The sequence below is a fragment of the Oncorhynchus clarkii genome, chromosome 30 (assembly GCF_045791955.1).
Source record: "Oncorhynchus clarkii lewisi isolate Uvic-CL-2024 chromosome 30, UVic_Ocla_1.0, whole genome shotgun sequence".
NCBI classification, from domain to species: domain Eukaryota; kingdom Metazoa; phylum Chordata; class Actinopteri; order Salmoniformes; family Salmonidae; genus Oncorhynchus; species Oncorhynchus clarkii.
The window spans coordinates 21,281,204-21,295,199 of NC_092176.1; the positions used below are offsets into that span (position 1 = coordinate 21,281,204).

The window sequence follows — 13,996 nt, forward strand, 5'->3', positions numbered from 1 at the left end:
TTATGTAAACATTCTGACAGTATGGGTAGGCTACAATATAGCTGTGCGATAGGAGCACAACATCATTGCCTATTAAATCAAAGAGCCTATACCAAGGCAAGACATACTGTATGAACCCAATAATCTATTGATAAACTAAATATTGAACAACCATTTGTATTTTGCATGCTATGGCCTAATGCCAATAGTTCCAAATTATACAGCAAATAAAGAGCATTATTGTCACCATAAAAAGTGAATGGAGGCATTTTCCCAGGCGGAGTTTTAATGCTCGTTCACGTGTGCACAGTTTTACACCAACATCTGATTTATAACTGGAAACCTGCATAGCCTATGTATGGCGTGTGCCAAGTTTATAAATCTCAATACGGTGTGTGTGTGTGGACTTTTCAGAAATGGCACGAGCAGAAATTTATAACAACGGTTATAAATGAGGCCCCTTGACCGGAGGACACTCGGTTCACTGGCAGCAGAAAAACATTGAGGTAACAGTCTTAACAAATAAGCCAAGCACCTGCCTGTCTGGGGTATTGGTGTAGTTTTTCCCTTTATAAAGCACCGGAACATCCCAGTGCTAGCCTGGGTCTGTGGGCGGGGCTTATTTTTATTTAGCTAGACAAGTCAGTTAAGAACAAATTCTTATTTACAATGATGGCCTACCCAGGATCAAACCAGGGTCTGTAGTGATGCCTCTAGCACCGCAATGCAGTGCCTTCGACTGCTGCACCACTATGGATCACAGTTCTCTTAACCTGAGGTAGAGTTGATTCTGGCTCATCAGCATTTGGAGAGAAAATCTACTCCTGGAGATTAGGCAGGTCAATTCCCTTTTACAATGGTTCATTCTAACACAACACTTATTACTGGTTACTTGGATTAAATCTTATGGAGGTGGTTCATGGCTTCTGGTACATTGTGTGAGGAAACCAATGCTCCAAAAACATGCAGCCTACACACACAGAGAGACTAAAGCAAGAATAGGTAAGCAGGAAAAGAGTGAAAAGGTTATTTCCAGGCCTTCCCATGCACACAGCCTGGTCTCATAGACTAGACGTAACATAGCAAATGTAAATCCAGGACACTCTAATTAGTAATGATATGTTAAGTTTGGTATGGTTACATAAGACAGATGGTTACTTAAAGGTGGGATGGTTGGTCGGGGTGGATGGATGGATGGGCGTATAATGCGAAATTATAGCAACTCAAAGGTTGCGAGCTCAAATCTCATCATCACAGAAAACTTTTGCAACTTTTCAACTACTTACTACTTTTTAGATAATTTGCAACTACATAGAATGTTAGCTAACCCTTCCCCTAACCTCAACTCTTATATCAAAGCTTGATGATTATTTGATTATCAGCTGTGTAGTACTAGGGCAAAAACCAAAACATGCACCCCTTGGGGTCCCCCAGGACAGAGTTTAGGAAACACTGCCTTCACCTTTAAACAAACTCATAAACTTAACCCTAGCCTAGCTAACGTTAGCTAGAATTCATAACATATCATACGCTGGGCAAATTCATAGCATATAATACAAATTGTAATTCAAAATGGGTGATGGACATCCACAAATTAATACATACCATACAAAACGTAACATATCATACTGAAGGGAGTGTGACGGATTTACGTACAGAATAATACGAAATGCTCCGAGACTAGGTTGGTGCACAGAGGGATGGTGTAGAAAAGCAGAGGGGTGCAGAAAGGCTGCCCAGATAAAGATCACATTAGTGAGGGGAGTGCTGTGTGTAAAAGGGAACGCTGCCCTCGGACTGGCCTAATGCCCAAATTAGATCCTTTTGTCTGACGGAATGTTGACCAGATCATACATCTTGGTTACAGAATGAAACTAAAAAAGTGACCAAAAAGGAACTGTATTAAAACATTGTTTTTGTATTTTTTCCTCATCTGTACTCTCCTCTGTACTACTGAGACTGTTTAGTGTGTTAGCCAATCTGTGGTCAGTAGTAGTGCCCTACTCTATGTGATAGTAAACCTGAATATTGCATGTACACTCACGCACGCACTGTATGTGAGTATTTGTGAGCAACCTGTATATCATCATTGTGTGTGTAAAGAGCCAGAGTGTTTTTATAACACAGTCATGGAAACGGACAGAAACAGGAGGCAATGCTGAAATACACACACACACACACACACACACCTGTGTGCGTATACGACAGGTGTGAAGAATATCCTGTCTACAGGTGTGCGTTTCAGGGAAACCAACTTTCACTGTAAAACTGAACAACGTAACGTTTGGATGTTCTCTGTTGAGTCATAGTGTGTCCTCCCTCCCTGTCATACCAAAACAACCCAATACCTGAGAAGAAACATTGGATTGGTCAGTCCTAGTGTGGGGGATAAAGGATAACTGTAGGGTACACAGTCATGTCCCTGAATAAATAGACCAAAACAAAGATTATCTGATCTAAAAAAACAAAAAACACAATCAGTAGAGTAAACAACGCTGGTGCTTCTTCTCAACCAAGAATGAAAGAAAAACAAAAAGACTGAGGTAAGAGGAAGGACTGGTCCTCCCAACAATGTCAGGGACTTACCCTGCTTAGACAAACGCCAACAGGCAAGCATTACTCGTTTGATTTCCTCAATTCCACATAACTAGTGGAAGGCCTTTTGTTTTAGTGCACTAGAATCTCCCAGGCAGGTCGTGCAACTAAAGCTGGTCTTAAGCTAGGTTTCCATTCAATTGGAGACAGATTTTCATGCAAATATTGTCAAATCGACATGAAGAAAATATGCATACATTTTCCCTCTAGTGGTGTTTCCACCAAATAGACTTATTGCAGATTTAAAAAATATAAACAAATCAGTGCATGATGACATAGTGCACACAAAATGTACTTTTTGGCTTACATTTGTATGTACCCAACAAAAATCTAAAGTTCAATGTGTTTCCATTGCATTTTCAACTCTACCAACATTTTTCTAATGAAAACGATTGCCTTAAATAGCTGAAAATGTGCCCTCTCTGGCCTTGGGACATGCGCTCTAGCCAACAGCTTGCAGATCGTGCAGGTAGGTTGTGTGGGTAGGCTAGTCTACATGATGAGATGATTTTGGATAAGAGTAAGAATATTTGTATTTGTCAAATAGCAGTCAAGCATCGATCATCATAACATCAGAATAAGACTCTTGATATTTATTGTAAAGGATCATCAAGCTCATCACCATGCACTTTATGAACACTTAAGTTCATCAGTACTATTTTCATCTGAAGCCTAATAAACTGATTTGTTTCCCGAGTCGTAGCGGAAGGACCATATACCATGTCATCCAGTGACTCCAAGTTTGTTTCGATATGCATAACAGCAGGAAGTATGGGTGCCGAGTGTGTTGCAGCACCCCTTGATAAATGATTACTCCTGTATGAGCGGAGAAAAATTATTGTCAGCAGAACGGAATGAAGAATTCCCCCCCGGTGTCATCCAACATGTCCCTCAACCTGCCCCCCCCCCCCCCCAACCCCTAGCATTTTACATTTCAACTTCAATGGGGTAGGGAGGAAGTCCCAAGGATTCCGGATAGCACGGACCCTTATCTCAGGGTGACTCTGTTGTGCTCCCATGTTACACTACAAGTTTCTGAGAGGGATAGAAAACCACTCCTCTAATTCTATTGCAAGGAGGTTCCATAGAGAATTCATACTGAAATGTATTCTAAAATGCTGGAAACTGACACTAAGCATTAAGCCTATAGGGAAGCAGTGTTGTAGGAATGGAAACAACACAAACACTAGTTCAAGATGCCGTAGGACTCCCTTTAAGACTACCCAGAATGCACCCAATGTGAACAGATAGTTACAGTTCTAATCAAACACATCAAGGTTACATTATTGGACCCCACAGACAATTAATGAGGGAAAGGATTGTCAGTATGACTTGAGCCAGAAGGCTTCACCTCTTTTAGAGGAATAACATTGACTCATAAAGCACAATCCTTTGGAACAAGCCAGGATCCAGTTTTCCATGGCAAAAACAAAGGACTTTGTGCAGTGTCTGGCACTGCGGGCCCACGACTCTGAATCGCTGTCTAGGAATGCGGGCACACAACACACTGTCCAGTCTTTACCTATACTTTCGCCTCACAATGTCAGCTTTACTGGAACAGGGATAACGTCAGCCTTTAACAATGCTGTACAACTTGGAGGAGGTGCAAAGCTCTGTGTGCACAATAGAACAGAGCGGGGGGTATCATGGAAAAGGAAACTACTGTCGTTGCTTTAGAGTTTGACAATGTCCCACATGGAGTGAGAATAATTCTGTATTACAATGACAAAACGAATGAAGTTACGAGAAAAGAGGCTCACATTTGAGGAAAACTCCAGCCCACTTGGTTTAGCATCAGTATGGTAGTCTGGATTGGAGTTTTTTTCCAAAGCAGATGCTCCATCTGAAGAGTTCATTTCACAGAAAATTTGTGAGGTGATTTGGGGGGGAGGGCAAGAGAGAAAGAAGGAGCTAAAAAGAGAGAGAAAGAAGGAGCAGAGAGAGAGAAGGAGCTGGAGAGAGAAAGTTGCACAACTTCATCAAGGACTTGGCTTATGAACTGACACTAGGTGCAGTGGAGCTATAAAAGAGTCAATTTTAGAAATACAGAAAGAGACCCAAATACTGGGTTATGTAAGAACATTGTGCTGCTAAAAAGCTTTGCTAGAAATTTGAGTGCTTGGGCAAATTTCAGTTTAAAAAATAAGGAACACTCACAAATGGCAAGTCCCTTCTACTCTAGGGAGACATTATCGGAAATACCTCATACTAGGATGCACAATTCAGGTCATCTTAGACTTCATTCATTTATTATATTCAGGGGCAATTCAGAGCTCAAGAAAAACAGCTATACTCTAATCAGTTCTATTCAACTAGTCATTAGTTCTACTCTTTCATTCGTGTTACGTAACCGTGTGTGCTGGACGGGCACAGTGAGTGTCAGAAACACACTCCCTCTCCTCATTAAAGCTGCCGTGACTCTGCCCTCAATCCCAGCTTCCCCTCTCACAAAAGCCCTGTGGAGCGCATTGTCATCTTCTAGACCATGACCTGTCCATTCTTGGATTGTCTATCTGAAGCCCCATCGTCAAATCCATAAATTATCTTCAGGTAAAGTAAAACCTGAGTGATTGCATTTCACAAACAGAGCTTTAGCGGAGCTAAATGTTTGTTTGAGCGTCTGACCATCAAGCATGATTACGAAAATGGCTCTCATGAGGACCGTAACAGGAAAAGAAGACCCAGGGGTACAGTTGAAGTTGTTAGTTTACATACACTTAGGTTGGAGTCATTAAAACTCATTTTTCAACCACTCCGCAAATTTCTTGTTAACAAACTATAGTTCTGGCAAGTCAGTTAGGACATCTACTTTGTGCATGACACAAGTAATTTTTCCAACAATTGTTTACAGACAGATTATTTCACTTATAATTCACTGTATCACAATTCCAGTGTGTCAGAAGTTTACTACACTAAGTTGACTGTGCCTATAAACAGCTATGAAAATTCACGAAAATTATGTAATGGCTTTAGAAGCTTCTGATAGGCTAATTGACATCATTTGAGTCAATCGGAGGTGTACCTGTGGATGTATTTAGGCCTACCATCAGAATCAGTGCCTCTCTGGATATAAAAGGGGGAGGCTTGCAAGCCGAAGAAGACAATCCCAACCGTGAAGCATGGGGGAGGCAGCATTATGTTGTGGGGGTGCTTTTCTGCAGGAGGGACTTGTGCACTTCACTAAATAGATGGCATAATGAGGAATTTAAAATGATGTGGATATATTGAAGCAACATCTCAAGACATCAGTCAGGAAGTTAAAGCTTGGTTGCAAATGGGTCTTCCAAATGGACAATGACTCCAAGCATACTTCCAAAGTTGTGGCAAAATGGCTTAAGGACAACAAAGTCAAGGTATTGGAGTGGCCATCACAAAGCCCTGACATCAATCCTATAGAAAATTTGTGGGCAGAACTGAAAACCCATGTGCGAGCAAGGAGGCCAACAAACTTGACTCAGTTACACCAGCTCTGTCAGGAGGAATGGGCCAAAATTCACCCAACTTATTGTGGGAAGCTTGTGGAAGGCTACCCGAACATTTGACCCAAGTTAAACAATGTAAAGGCAATGCTACCAAATACTAATTGAGTGTATGCAAACTTCTGGGAACCCACTGGGAATGTGATGAAATAAATAAAAGCAGAAATTTAAAATAAATAAAAAATCAATTGCTGTCTCTACTATTATTCTGACATTTCACATTCTTAAAATTAAAAGTGGTGATCTTAACTGACCTAAGACAGGGGATTTTAATGTCAGGAATTGTGAAAAACTGAGTTTAAATGTATTTGGCTAAGGTGTATGTAAACTTGCGACTTCAACTGAACCTCTAGTGCATGAATCAGGCCTTCGTGGTCAAATTGCTGCAAAGAAACCACTACTAAAAGGATGACAATAATAAGAAGAGACTTGCTTGGGCCAAGAAACGCAAGCAATGGACATTAGACCGGTGGAAATGTGTCCTTTTGGTCTGATGAGTACCAATTTGAGATTTTTGGTTCCAACCACTGTGTTTTTGTGAGATGCAGAGTAGGTGAAAGGATGATCTCCTCGTGTGTGGTTCCCACCACGAAGCATGGAGGAGGTGGTGTGATGGTGTTTTATTGGTGACACTGTCAGTGATTTATTTAGAATTCAAGGCACACTTAACCAGCATGGCTACTACAGCATTCTGTAGCGATAAGCCATCACATCTGGTTTGCACTTAGTGGGACTATAATTTGTTTCTCAACAGGACAATGACCGCAAACACACCTCCAGGCTGTGTAAGGGCTATTTGACCAAGAAGGAGCGTGATGGAGTGTTGCATTAGATGACCTGGCCTCCACAATCACCCGACCTCAAACCAATTGAGATGGTTTGGGATGAGTTGGACTGCAGAATGAAGGAAAAGAAGCTAACAAGTACTCAGCATATGTGGGAACTCCTTCAAGACTTTTGGAAAAGCATTCCAAGTGAAGCTGGTTGAGAGAATCATAGAGTGTGCAAAGCTGTCATCAAGGCAAAAGCTGGCTACTTTGAAGAATCTAAAATCTAAAATATATTTAGATTTGTTTAACACTTTTTGTTGGTTACTACAGGATTCCACGTGTTATTTCATAGTTTTGATTTCTTCACCATTATTCTACAATGTAGAAAATAGTAAAAATAAAGAAAAAGCCTTGAATGAGTAGGTGTGTACAAACTTGCCTGGTACTGCAAGTATTCAGATCCTTTACTCAGTACTTTGTTGAAGCATTTTTGCAGCGATTACAGCCTTGAGTATGACACTACAAGCTTGGCACACCTGTATTTGGGAGTTTCTCCCATTCTTCTCTGCAGATCCTCTCAAGCTCTGTCATGTTGGATGGGCAGTTTTCGCTGCACAGAAATGTTCAGGTCTCTCCAGAGATGTTCGATCGGGTTCAAGTCTGTGCTTTGGCTGTCCAACTCAAGGACATTCAGAGACTTGTCCCGAAACCACTCCTGCGTTGTCTTGGCTGTGTACTTAGGGTCGTTGTCATGTTGTAAGGTGAACCTTCACCCAAGTCTGAGGTCCTGAGCACTCTGGAACAGATTTTCATCAAGGATCTCTGTACTTTGCGCCGTTCATCTTTCCCTCGATCCTGACTATTATCTCAGTCTCTGCCGCTGAAAAACATCCCCACAGCATGATGCTGCCACCACCACACTCCACCGTAGCGATGGTGCCAGGTTTCCTATAGACATGACGCTTGGCATTCAGACCAACAAGTTAAATCTTGGTTTCATCAGACCAGAGAATCTTCTTTCTCATGGTCAGAGTCATTTAAGTGCCTTTTGGAAAACTCCAAGCTGGCGGTCATGTGCCTTTTACTGAGGAGTGGCTTCCGTCTGGCCACTCTACCATAAAGGACTGATTGGTGGAGTGCTGCAGAGATGGTTGTCCTTCTGGAAGGATCTCCCATCTCCACACAGGAACTCTGGAGCTCTGTCAAAGTGACCATCAGGTTCTTGGTCACTTCCCTTACCAAAGCCCTTCTCCCCCGATTGCTCAGTTTGGCCGATCGGCCAGCTGTAGGAATACTATTGGTGGTTCCAAACTTCTTCCATTAAGAATGATGGAGGGCACTGTGTTTTTGGGGACCTTCAATGCTACAGAAATGTTTTGGTACCCTTCCCCAGATCTGTGCCTTGACACATTCCTATCTCAGAGCTCTACGGACAATTCCTTCAACCTCATGGCTTGGTTTTTGCTCTGACAACTGTGGGACCTTATATAGACAGGTGTGTGCCTTTCCAAATCATGTCCAATCAATTGAATTTACCACAGGTGGACTCCAAGTTGTAGAAACATCTCAAGTTTGATCAATTGAAACATGACGCACCTTGAGCTCAATTTCAAGTCTCATAGCAAAAGGTCTGAATAGCTACGTAAATACGGTTTTTCTGTTTTTAATTTGAATACATTTGCAAAAACCTCTAAAAACCTGTTTTCGCTTTGTCATTATGGGTATGAGGGAAAAAATAATTTAAATACATTTTACAATAAGGCTGTAACGTGTAAAAAGTTAAGGGGTCTAAATCCTTTCCGAATGCACTGTATGTCCTAATGTACTGCCCTCAGTGTTCAGCTTAAATACAATGTGGTGGGATCCTCCTCACATTGTGTCCCGGTGACCCACCCAAATTCATGTGTGAGTGTTGCCTCATACACGTTTACCATTTTCCCCTTTAAAAGGCAAAAGGACGACAATCATCTACCACCCCTAAGTTGTTAACTTGTTGTACTAACAACAATGGTTCAAAAGAGTAGAATGGTGGTATCTGCCACTGGGATGTGTACAGGAATGCACTGTACACGAGTTCTTCCTCACTGACCTGCCCACAATGATGCTAAAACATTCCACATGTAGAACTCTCCAGGACTACCCACACGCCAATTTGTAAGCATGTGCATACAGCATTTGACCACAAAGAATACCTGAAATAGTCAAAAACTGTATTTTAACCAACAAAATATATTGTCTCTATTAATTTCATTGCTGCTTATTCCATGTCATAAGGAAACCAAGCTCACATGTCTACTGCACAGACAGTAAGTCCTACAAAAAAAATATTTAAAAAAACATTAAACAGTGAATGCAACTGAAATCTACATTTAAAAGTATGACTTACTGAAAACAGGCATTGTGCCAAGTTCCTTGAAGAACCTTCACATTGAATGTGTCTTGAATTGTTCCCCCGCAACCCGCACAGTGGCGTCCATCTGTACCTGTAGGGTTCAATTATGTCACTACAGGGAAAGCATACTCTATCCATTCATAAAAGTAAATCACAGTAGCAATTGCATTTCTGCATAGATTTTATTGACTGAACAAAGGTGAGACTTGTAATCTGTTTGCATAGACACATTTTTTAAGAAAATAAGAATATATGGAAATTCCCTGACCTTTAATAACAATCAATTTTGAGTAATTGCAAATACAGTCAGTCAATGATTATAGGGATAATGTTTTTGTAGAACATAGGCTGACACAGGCTGTTTACAATATAATGTTCAGGCTATAAATTATTCTCAAGTAAAAAGGAAAATGTTTAGACAAGCATGAGCATCATTCTTCTGTTATTTATATATATATATACATATATATACACACATATATATATATATATACACACACACACACCAATCAAAAGTTTGGACACATACTCATTCAAAGTTTTAAAAATGTTTTTACTATTTTCTATATTGTACTAATCAAAATAGATTTTTTATTTGAGATTCTTCAAATAGCCGCCCTTTGCCTTGATGACAGCTTTGCATACTCTTGGCATTCTCTCAACCAGCTTCATGAGGTAGTCACCTGGAATGCATTTCAATTAACAGGTGTGCCTTGTTAAATGTTAATTTGTGGAATTTCTTTCCTTCTTAATGCGTTTGAGCCAAACAGTTGTGTTGTGACAAGGTAGGGGTGGTATACAGAAGATAGCCCTATTTGGTAAAATACCAAGTCCATATTATGGCAAGAACAGCTCAAATAAACAAAGAGAAACGACAGTCCATCATTACTTTAAGACTTGAAGGTCAGTCAATATGGAAATTTCAAGAACTTTGAGCATTTCTTCAAGTACAGTTGCAAAAACCATCAGGTTCTGGGCGGCTGGTAGCCTAGTGGTTAGAGCATTGAACCAAAAGGTTGCTGGATTGAATTTCCGAGCTGACACGGTAAAAATCTGTCAGTCTGCCACTGAACGAGGCAGTTAACCCACTGTTCCCCGGTAGGCCATCATTGTAAATAAGAATTTGTTCTTAACTGACTTGATTAGTTAAATAAAGGTCAAATAAAAAAAAAAGCGCTATGATGAAACTGGCTCTCATGAGGACCGCCACAAGAAAGGAAGACCCAGAGTTACCTCTGCTGCAGAGGATAAGTTCATTAGAGTTACCAGCCTCAGAAATTGCAGCCCAAATAAATGTTTCACAGAGTTCATGTAACAGACACATCAACATCAACTGTTCAGAGGAGACTGTGTGAATCAGGCCTTCGTGGTCGAATTGCTGCAAAGAAACCACTACTAAAAAGGACACAAATAAGAAGCGACTTGCTTGGGCCAAGAAACACAAGCAATGGACATTAGACCGGTTGAAATTTGTCCTTTGGTCTGGAGTCCAAATTGGAGATTTTTGGTTCCAACCTTCGTGTCTTTGTGAGATGCCATATGGGTGAACGGATGATCTCTGCATGTGTATTTCCCACCGTAAAGCATGGAGAAGGTGGTGTCATGGTGTGGGGGTGCTTGGCTGGTGACACTCTCTGTGATCTTTTTTTTAAATTCAAGGCACACTTAACCAACATGGCTATCACAGCATTCTGCAGCGATACGCCATCCCAACTGGTTTGGGCTTAGTGGGAATATCATTTGTTTTTTAACAGGACAATGACCCAACACACCTCCAGAGTGTGTATGGGCTACTTGACCAAGAAGGAGAGTGATGAGTGCTACATCAGATGACCTTGCCTCCACAACCCCATGACCTCAACAAAATTTAGATGGTTTGGGATGTCGGAAGGCAGTGTGAAGGAGAAGCAGCCAACAAGTGCTCAGCATATGTGGGAACTCCTTCAGGACTGTTGGAAAATCATTCCAGGTGAATCTGGTTGAGAGAATGCCAAGCGTGTGCAAAGCTGTCATCAAGGCAAAAGGTGGCTCCTTTGAAGAATCTCAAATATAAAATATATTTTGATTTGTTCAAAACTTTTTTGGTTACTAAATTATTCCATGTGTGTTATTTCATAGGTTTGAAATCTTCACTATTATTCTTCAATGTGGAAAACAATAAAAATAAATAATAACCCTTGAATGAGTAGGTGTGTCCAAACTTGAATGGCACTGTATAAGTCTAAAAATATGTGTAGCAAATAAAGATTCCAGCTAGATCTCTTTAGTTGAGCTCTTTAATTTGTTCTAAAAAAAAAGCCTGCATTCACAAGACTTCCATTCCAATGCAATAAATATTGAGTTTTGAAATGAATGGATCAAAGCTGCTAAATTCAAGTAACATTATTTTACACATCTGCCCGAACTTAATGGCAGAATCATTGACGTTGTTACAAAGTAACTATGCATGTTATGATGATCAGATGCATTGTAGCGAGCTCTCATTTGACAAATATCAGCTAACAAATGTATCAAGTCTCGAAGACCGTGCATCCATCCCCCTTACTCGATTTAGTTTGGGCTTCCCTTTCCCCAAACAACAGATTGTATGTATAAATAAAAAAAAGTCAACATTGTTATCCACATGTAAGCGTAACTATCAACTGGGAGAGAAGTTTAGACTGCTCACCTTCCAGCTCCTCCATCTAATTGTTGTGTCGTCGTTATTTGTTCTTTATTTCCCAGAAAGTTCTCACAGTGATCCAGTGTGTATTACATTCAGGGTTATTTATTCTACGAATACAAGAAAGGTATATAGAAATTGTAGTTTCAATCCCGGGTACATTTTCTTAGGAAGGAAAATATCGCCGTTCAGTTTTGGAATAGCCTACTTTGTTGGCAGGATGACGTCATGCAGTTGGAATTCCTGTACGGAGACCGGAAGGGATCGGCAGCAGCAACACCTGGAACAGGAGCAAATTGGAGCCGAAAAGGCAAATATCCACTACACTGAAACTATAGCACCATCTACTGCCAGAAAGATTTCACGTTATTATTTTTGTTAAACCATTTTCATATATGAATAACTTAAATTATGACATTCCCCGAGCATCTGTAATGCCAGCTTGTTATGACTGAGTCCTACACGCAGGATAGCCTACTGTTCCCCAAGCATGTCTGTGCGGCGAGTGGATACTTATACCTGAAGATAAAACACGACTTTGACACTAGTCAACCAAAATTATTGCAACCATCACACTGAATAAGCTACCCTGTAACTCAAAATCGAGCAGCTGGGAAGAAGGAAACGTCTAAGGGAAGCCATAGTTGCCCGTGCGGTTGGTCCATTTGGCTCTACATCAACTTTTCAAATCGCTGTTAGTGCATTCAGATTTCTATCACTTGAAACATGCACAGAACCATATAAACATTTGCACGAACTCGGCAAGTCTGCATGCATATATTTTTTTTGCGCATGCTTCAGGTGGTAGAAATCTGAACGCACTACCAGCTTTTTGAAAAGTTGATGTAATTATACTTTCCTGTGGATATTGTCTCACATTCCTACTGCCAAACGACCAACCACACGGACAATGTTATTCAACATTCTGGCCTGTAGAAGTCGTGAGAGGAACTCCTGATTCAAACGCTAATTTCTGCCTGACGTAAAAATGCAATGGAAATCAACGTCGGGTTTCCAGGCAAACTGCATAGGTGCAGTGGTCTAATGACTTCATTTTCAATGCTTTACCTAAGGTATTGTGCCTATCTAATGTATGTTGACGACTCTTGTGGTTACATAACCTTACTTAAGTGTATGAGGTTGTATCACCCTGTCCTGCTTGATGGACATTCTTGTTACATTTTCACAAATGGAATGACCACCTTGCTACAGTATTATGTCAACTGCCCAAACAATCACCAGACTGCATTACTATATTGGCTTAGTTTAGTGCTCAGCCTCGTCATGGGAGTGAACCAATTATGGGTATAAACCCTGGATGACAGACAGGGGGCGTTGTATTGAAGGCACGACGCAGCCATCTCCTCGATTGTAAAAATCTTTTGGAAGGTATAGAAATGCATATATTATGCATATAAGGTCTACATTCATTTGACACATTTACTCTATTTCAATAACTAAATGCATACTTTTAAATTATGCGAGCTAAACATATATATATATATATATTTAAAATCATTCAAGTCGTTTTTTTATTGAGTACTAGTGTTACTGTCCCCACTTCAACAAAAACATATATTTTTTTTTATGTAATTTTGTCCTTGAAACATATAATTGCATTAATTCCTATGGAGTGCCAATAGACGGGTGGCTTCAAAGTCTCTCAATGGCCAATACCTAGCATCAGCAATCCAGGGTTTATAAACTCCTTTTTCAGGACCCTGTCTTTCAAAGATAATTTCACAGATCTTCATTGTAAAGGGTTTAAACACTGTTTCCCATGCTTGTTCAATGAACCATAAACAATTAATGAACTTACACCTGTGGAACGGTCATTAAGACCGTACAGACGGTAGGCATTTAAGGTCACAGTTATGAAAGCTTAGGATACTAATGAGGCCTTTCTACTGACTCTGAAAAACACCAAAAGAAAGATGCCCAGGGTCCCTGCTCATCTGCGTGAACGTGCCTTAGGCATGCTGCAATGACGCATGAGGACTGCAGCTGTGGCCAGGGCAATAAATTGCAATGTCCGTACTGTGAGATGCCTAAGACAGCACTACAGGGAGACAGGACAGACAGCTGATCGTCCTCGCAGTGGCAGACCACATGTAACAAC

General features: G+C 40.7%; 1 protein-coding gene across 1 annotated transcript in view; it reads right to left on the bottom strand.

Moving 5' to 3' along the window:
- Positions 1–12,094, bottom strand: part of LOC139390073 (LIM domain kinase 2-like) — a 32,255-nt gene extending 20,161 nt beyond the window's left edge. The window contains exons 1-2 of the mRNA XM_071137198.1: positions 11,884–12,094; positions 9,210–9,306 (exon numbers count right to left, since the gene is read on the bottom strand). Of these exons, the coding sequence (XP_070993299.1) occupies positions 9,210–9,306; positions 11,884–11,899 (113 nt within the window). The 5' untranslated portion in view covers positions 11,900–12,094. The remainder of the gene's footprint in view (positions 1–9,209; positions 9,307–11,883) is intronic.
- Positions 12,095–13,996: the final 1,902 nt, after the last annotated feature.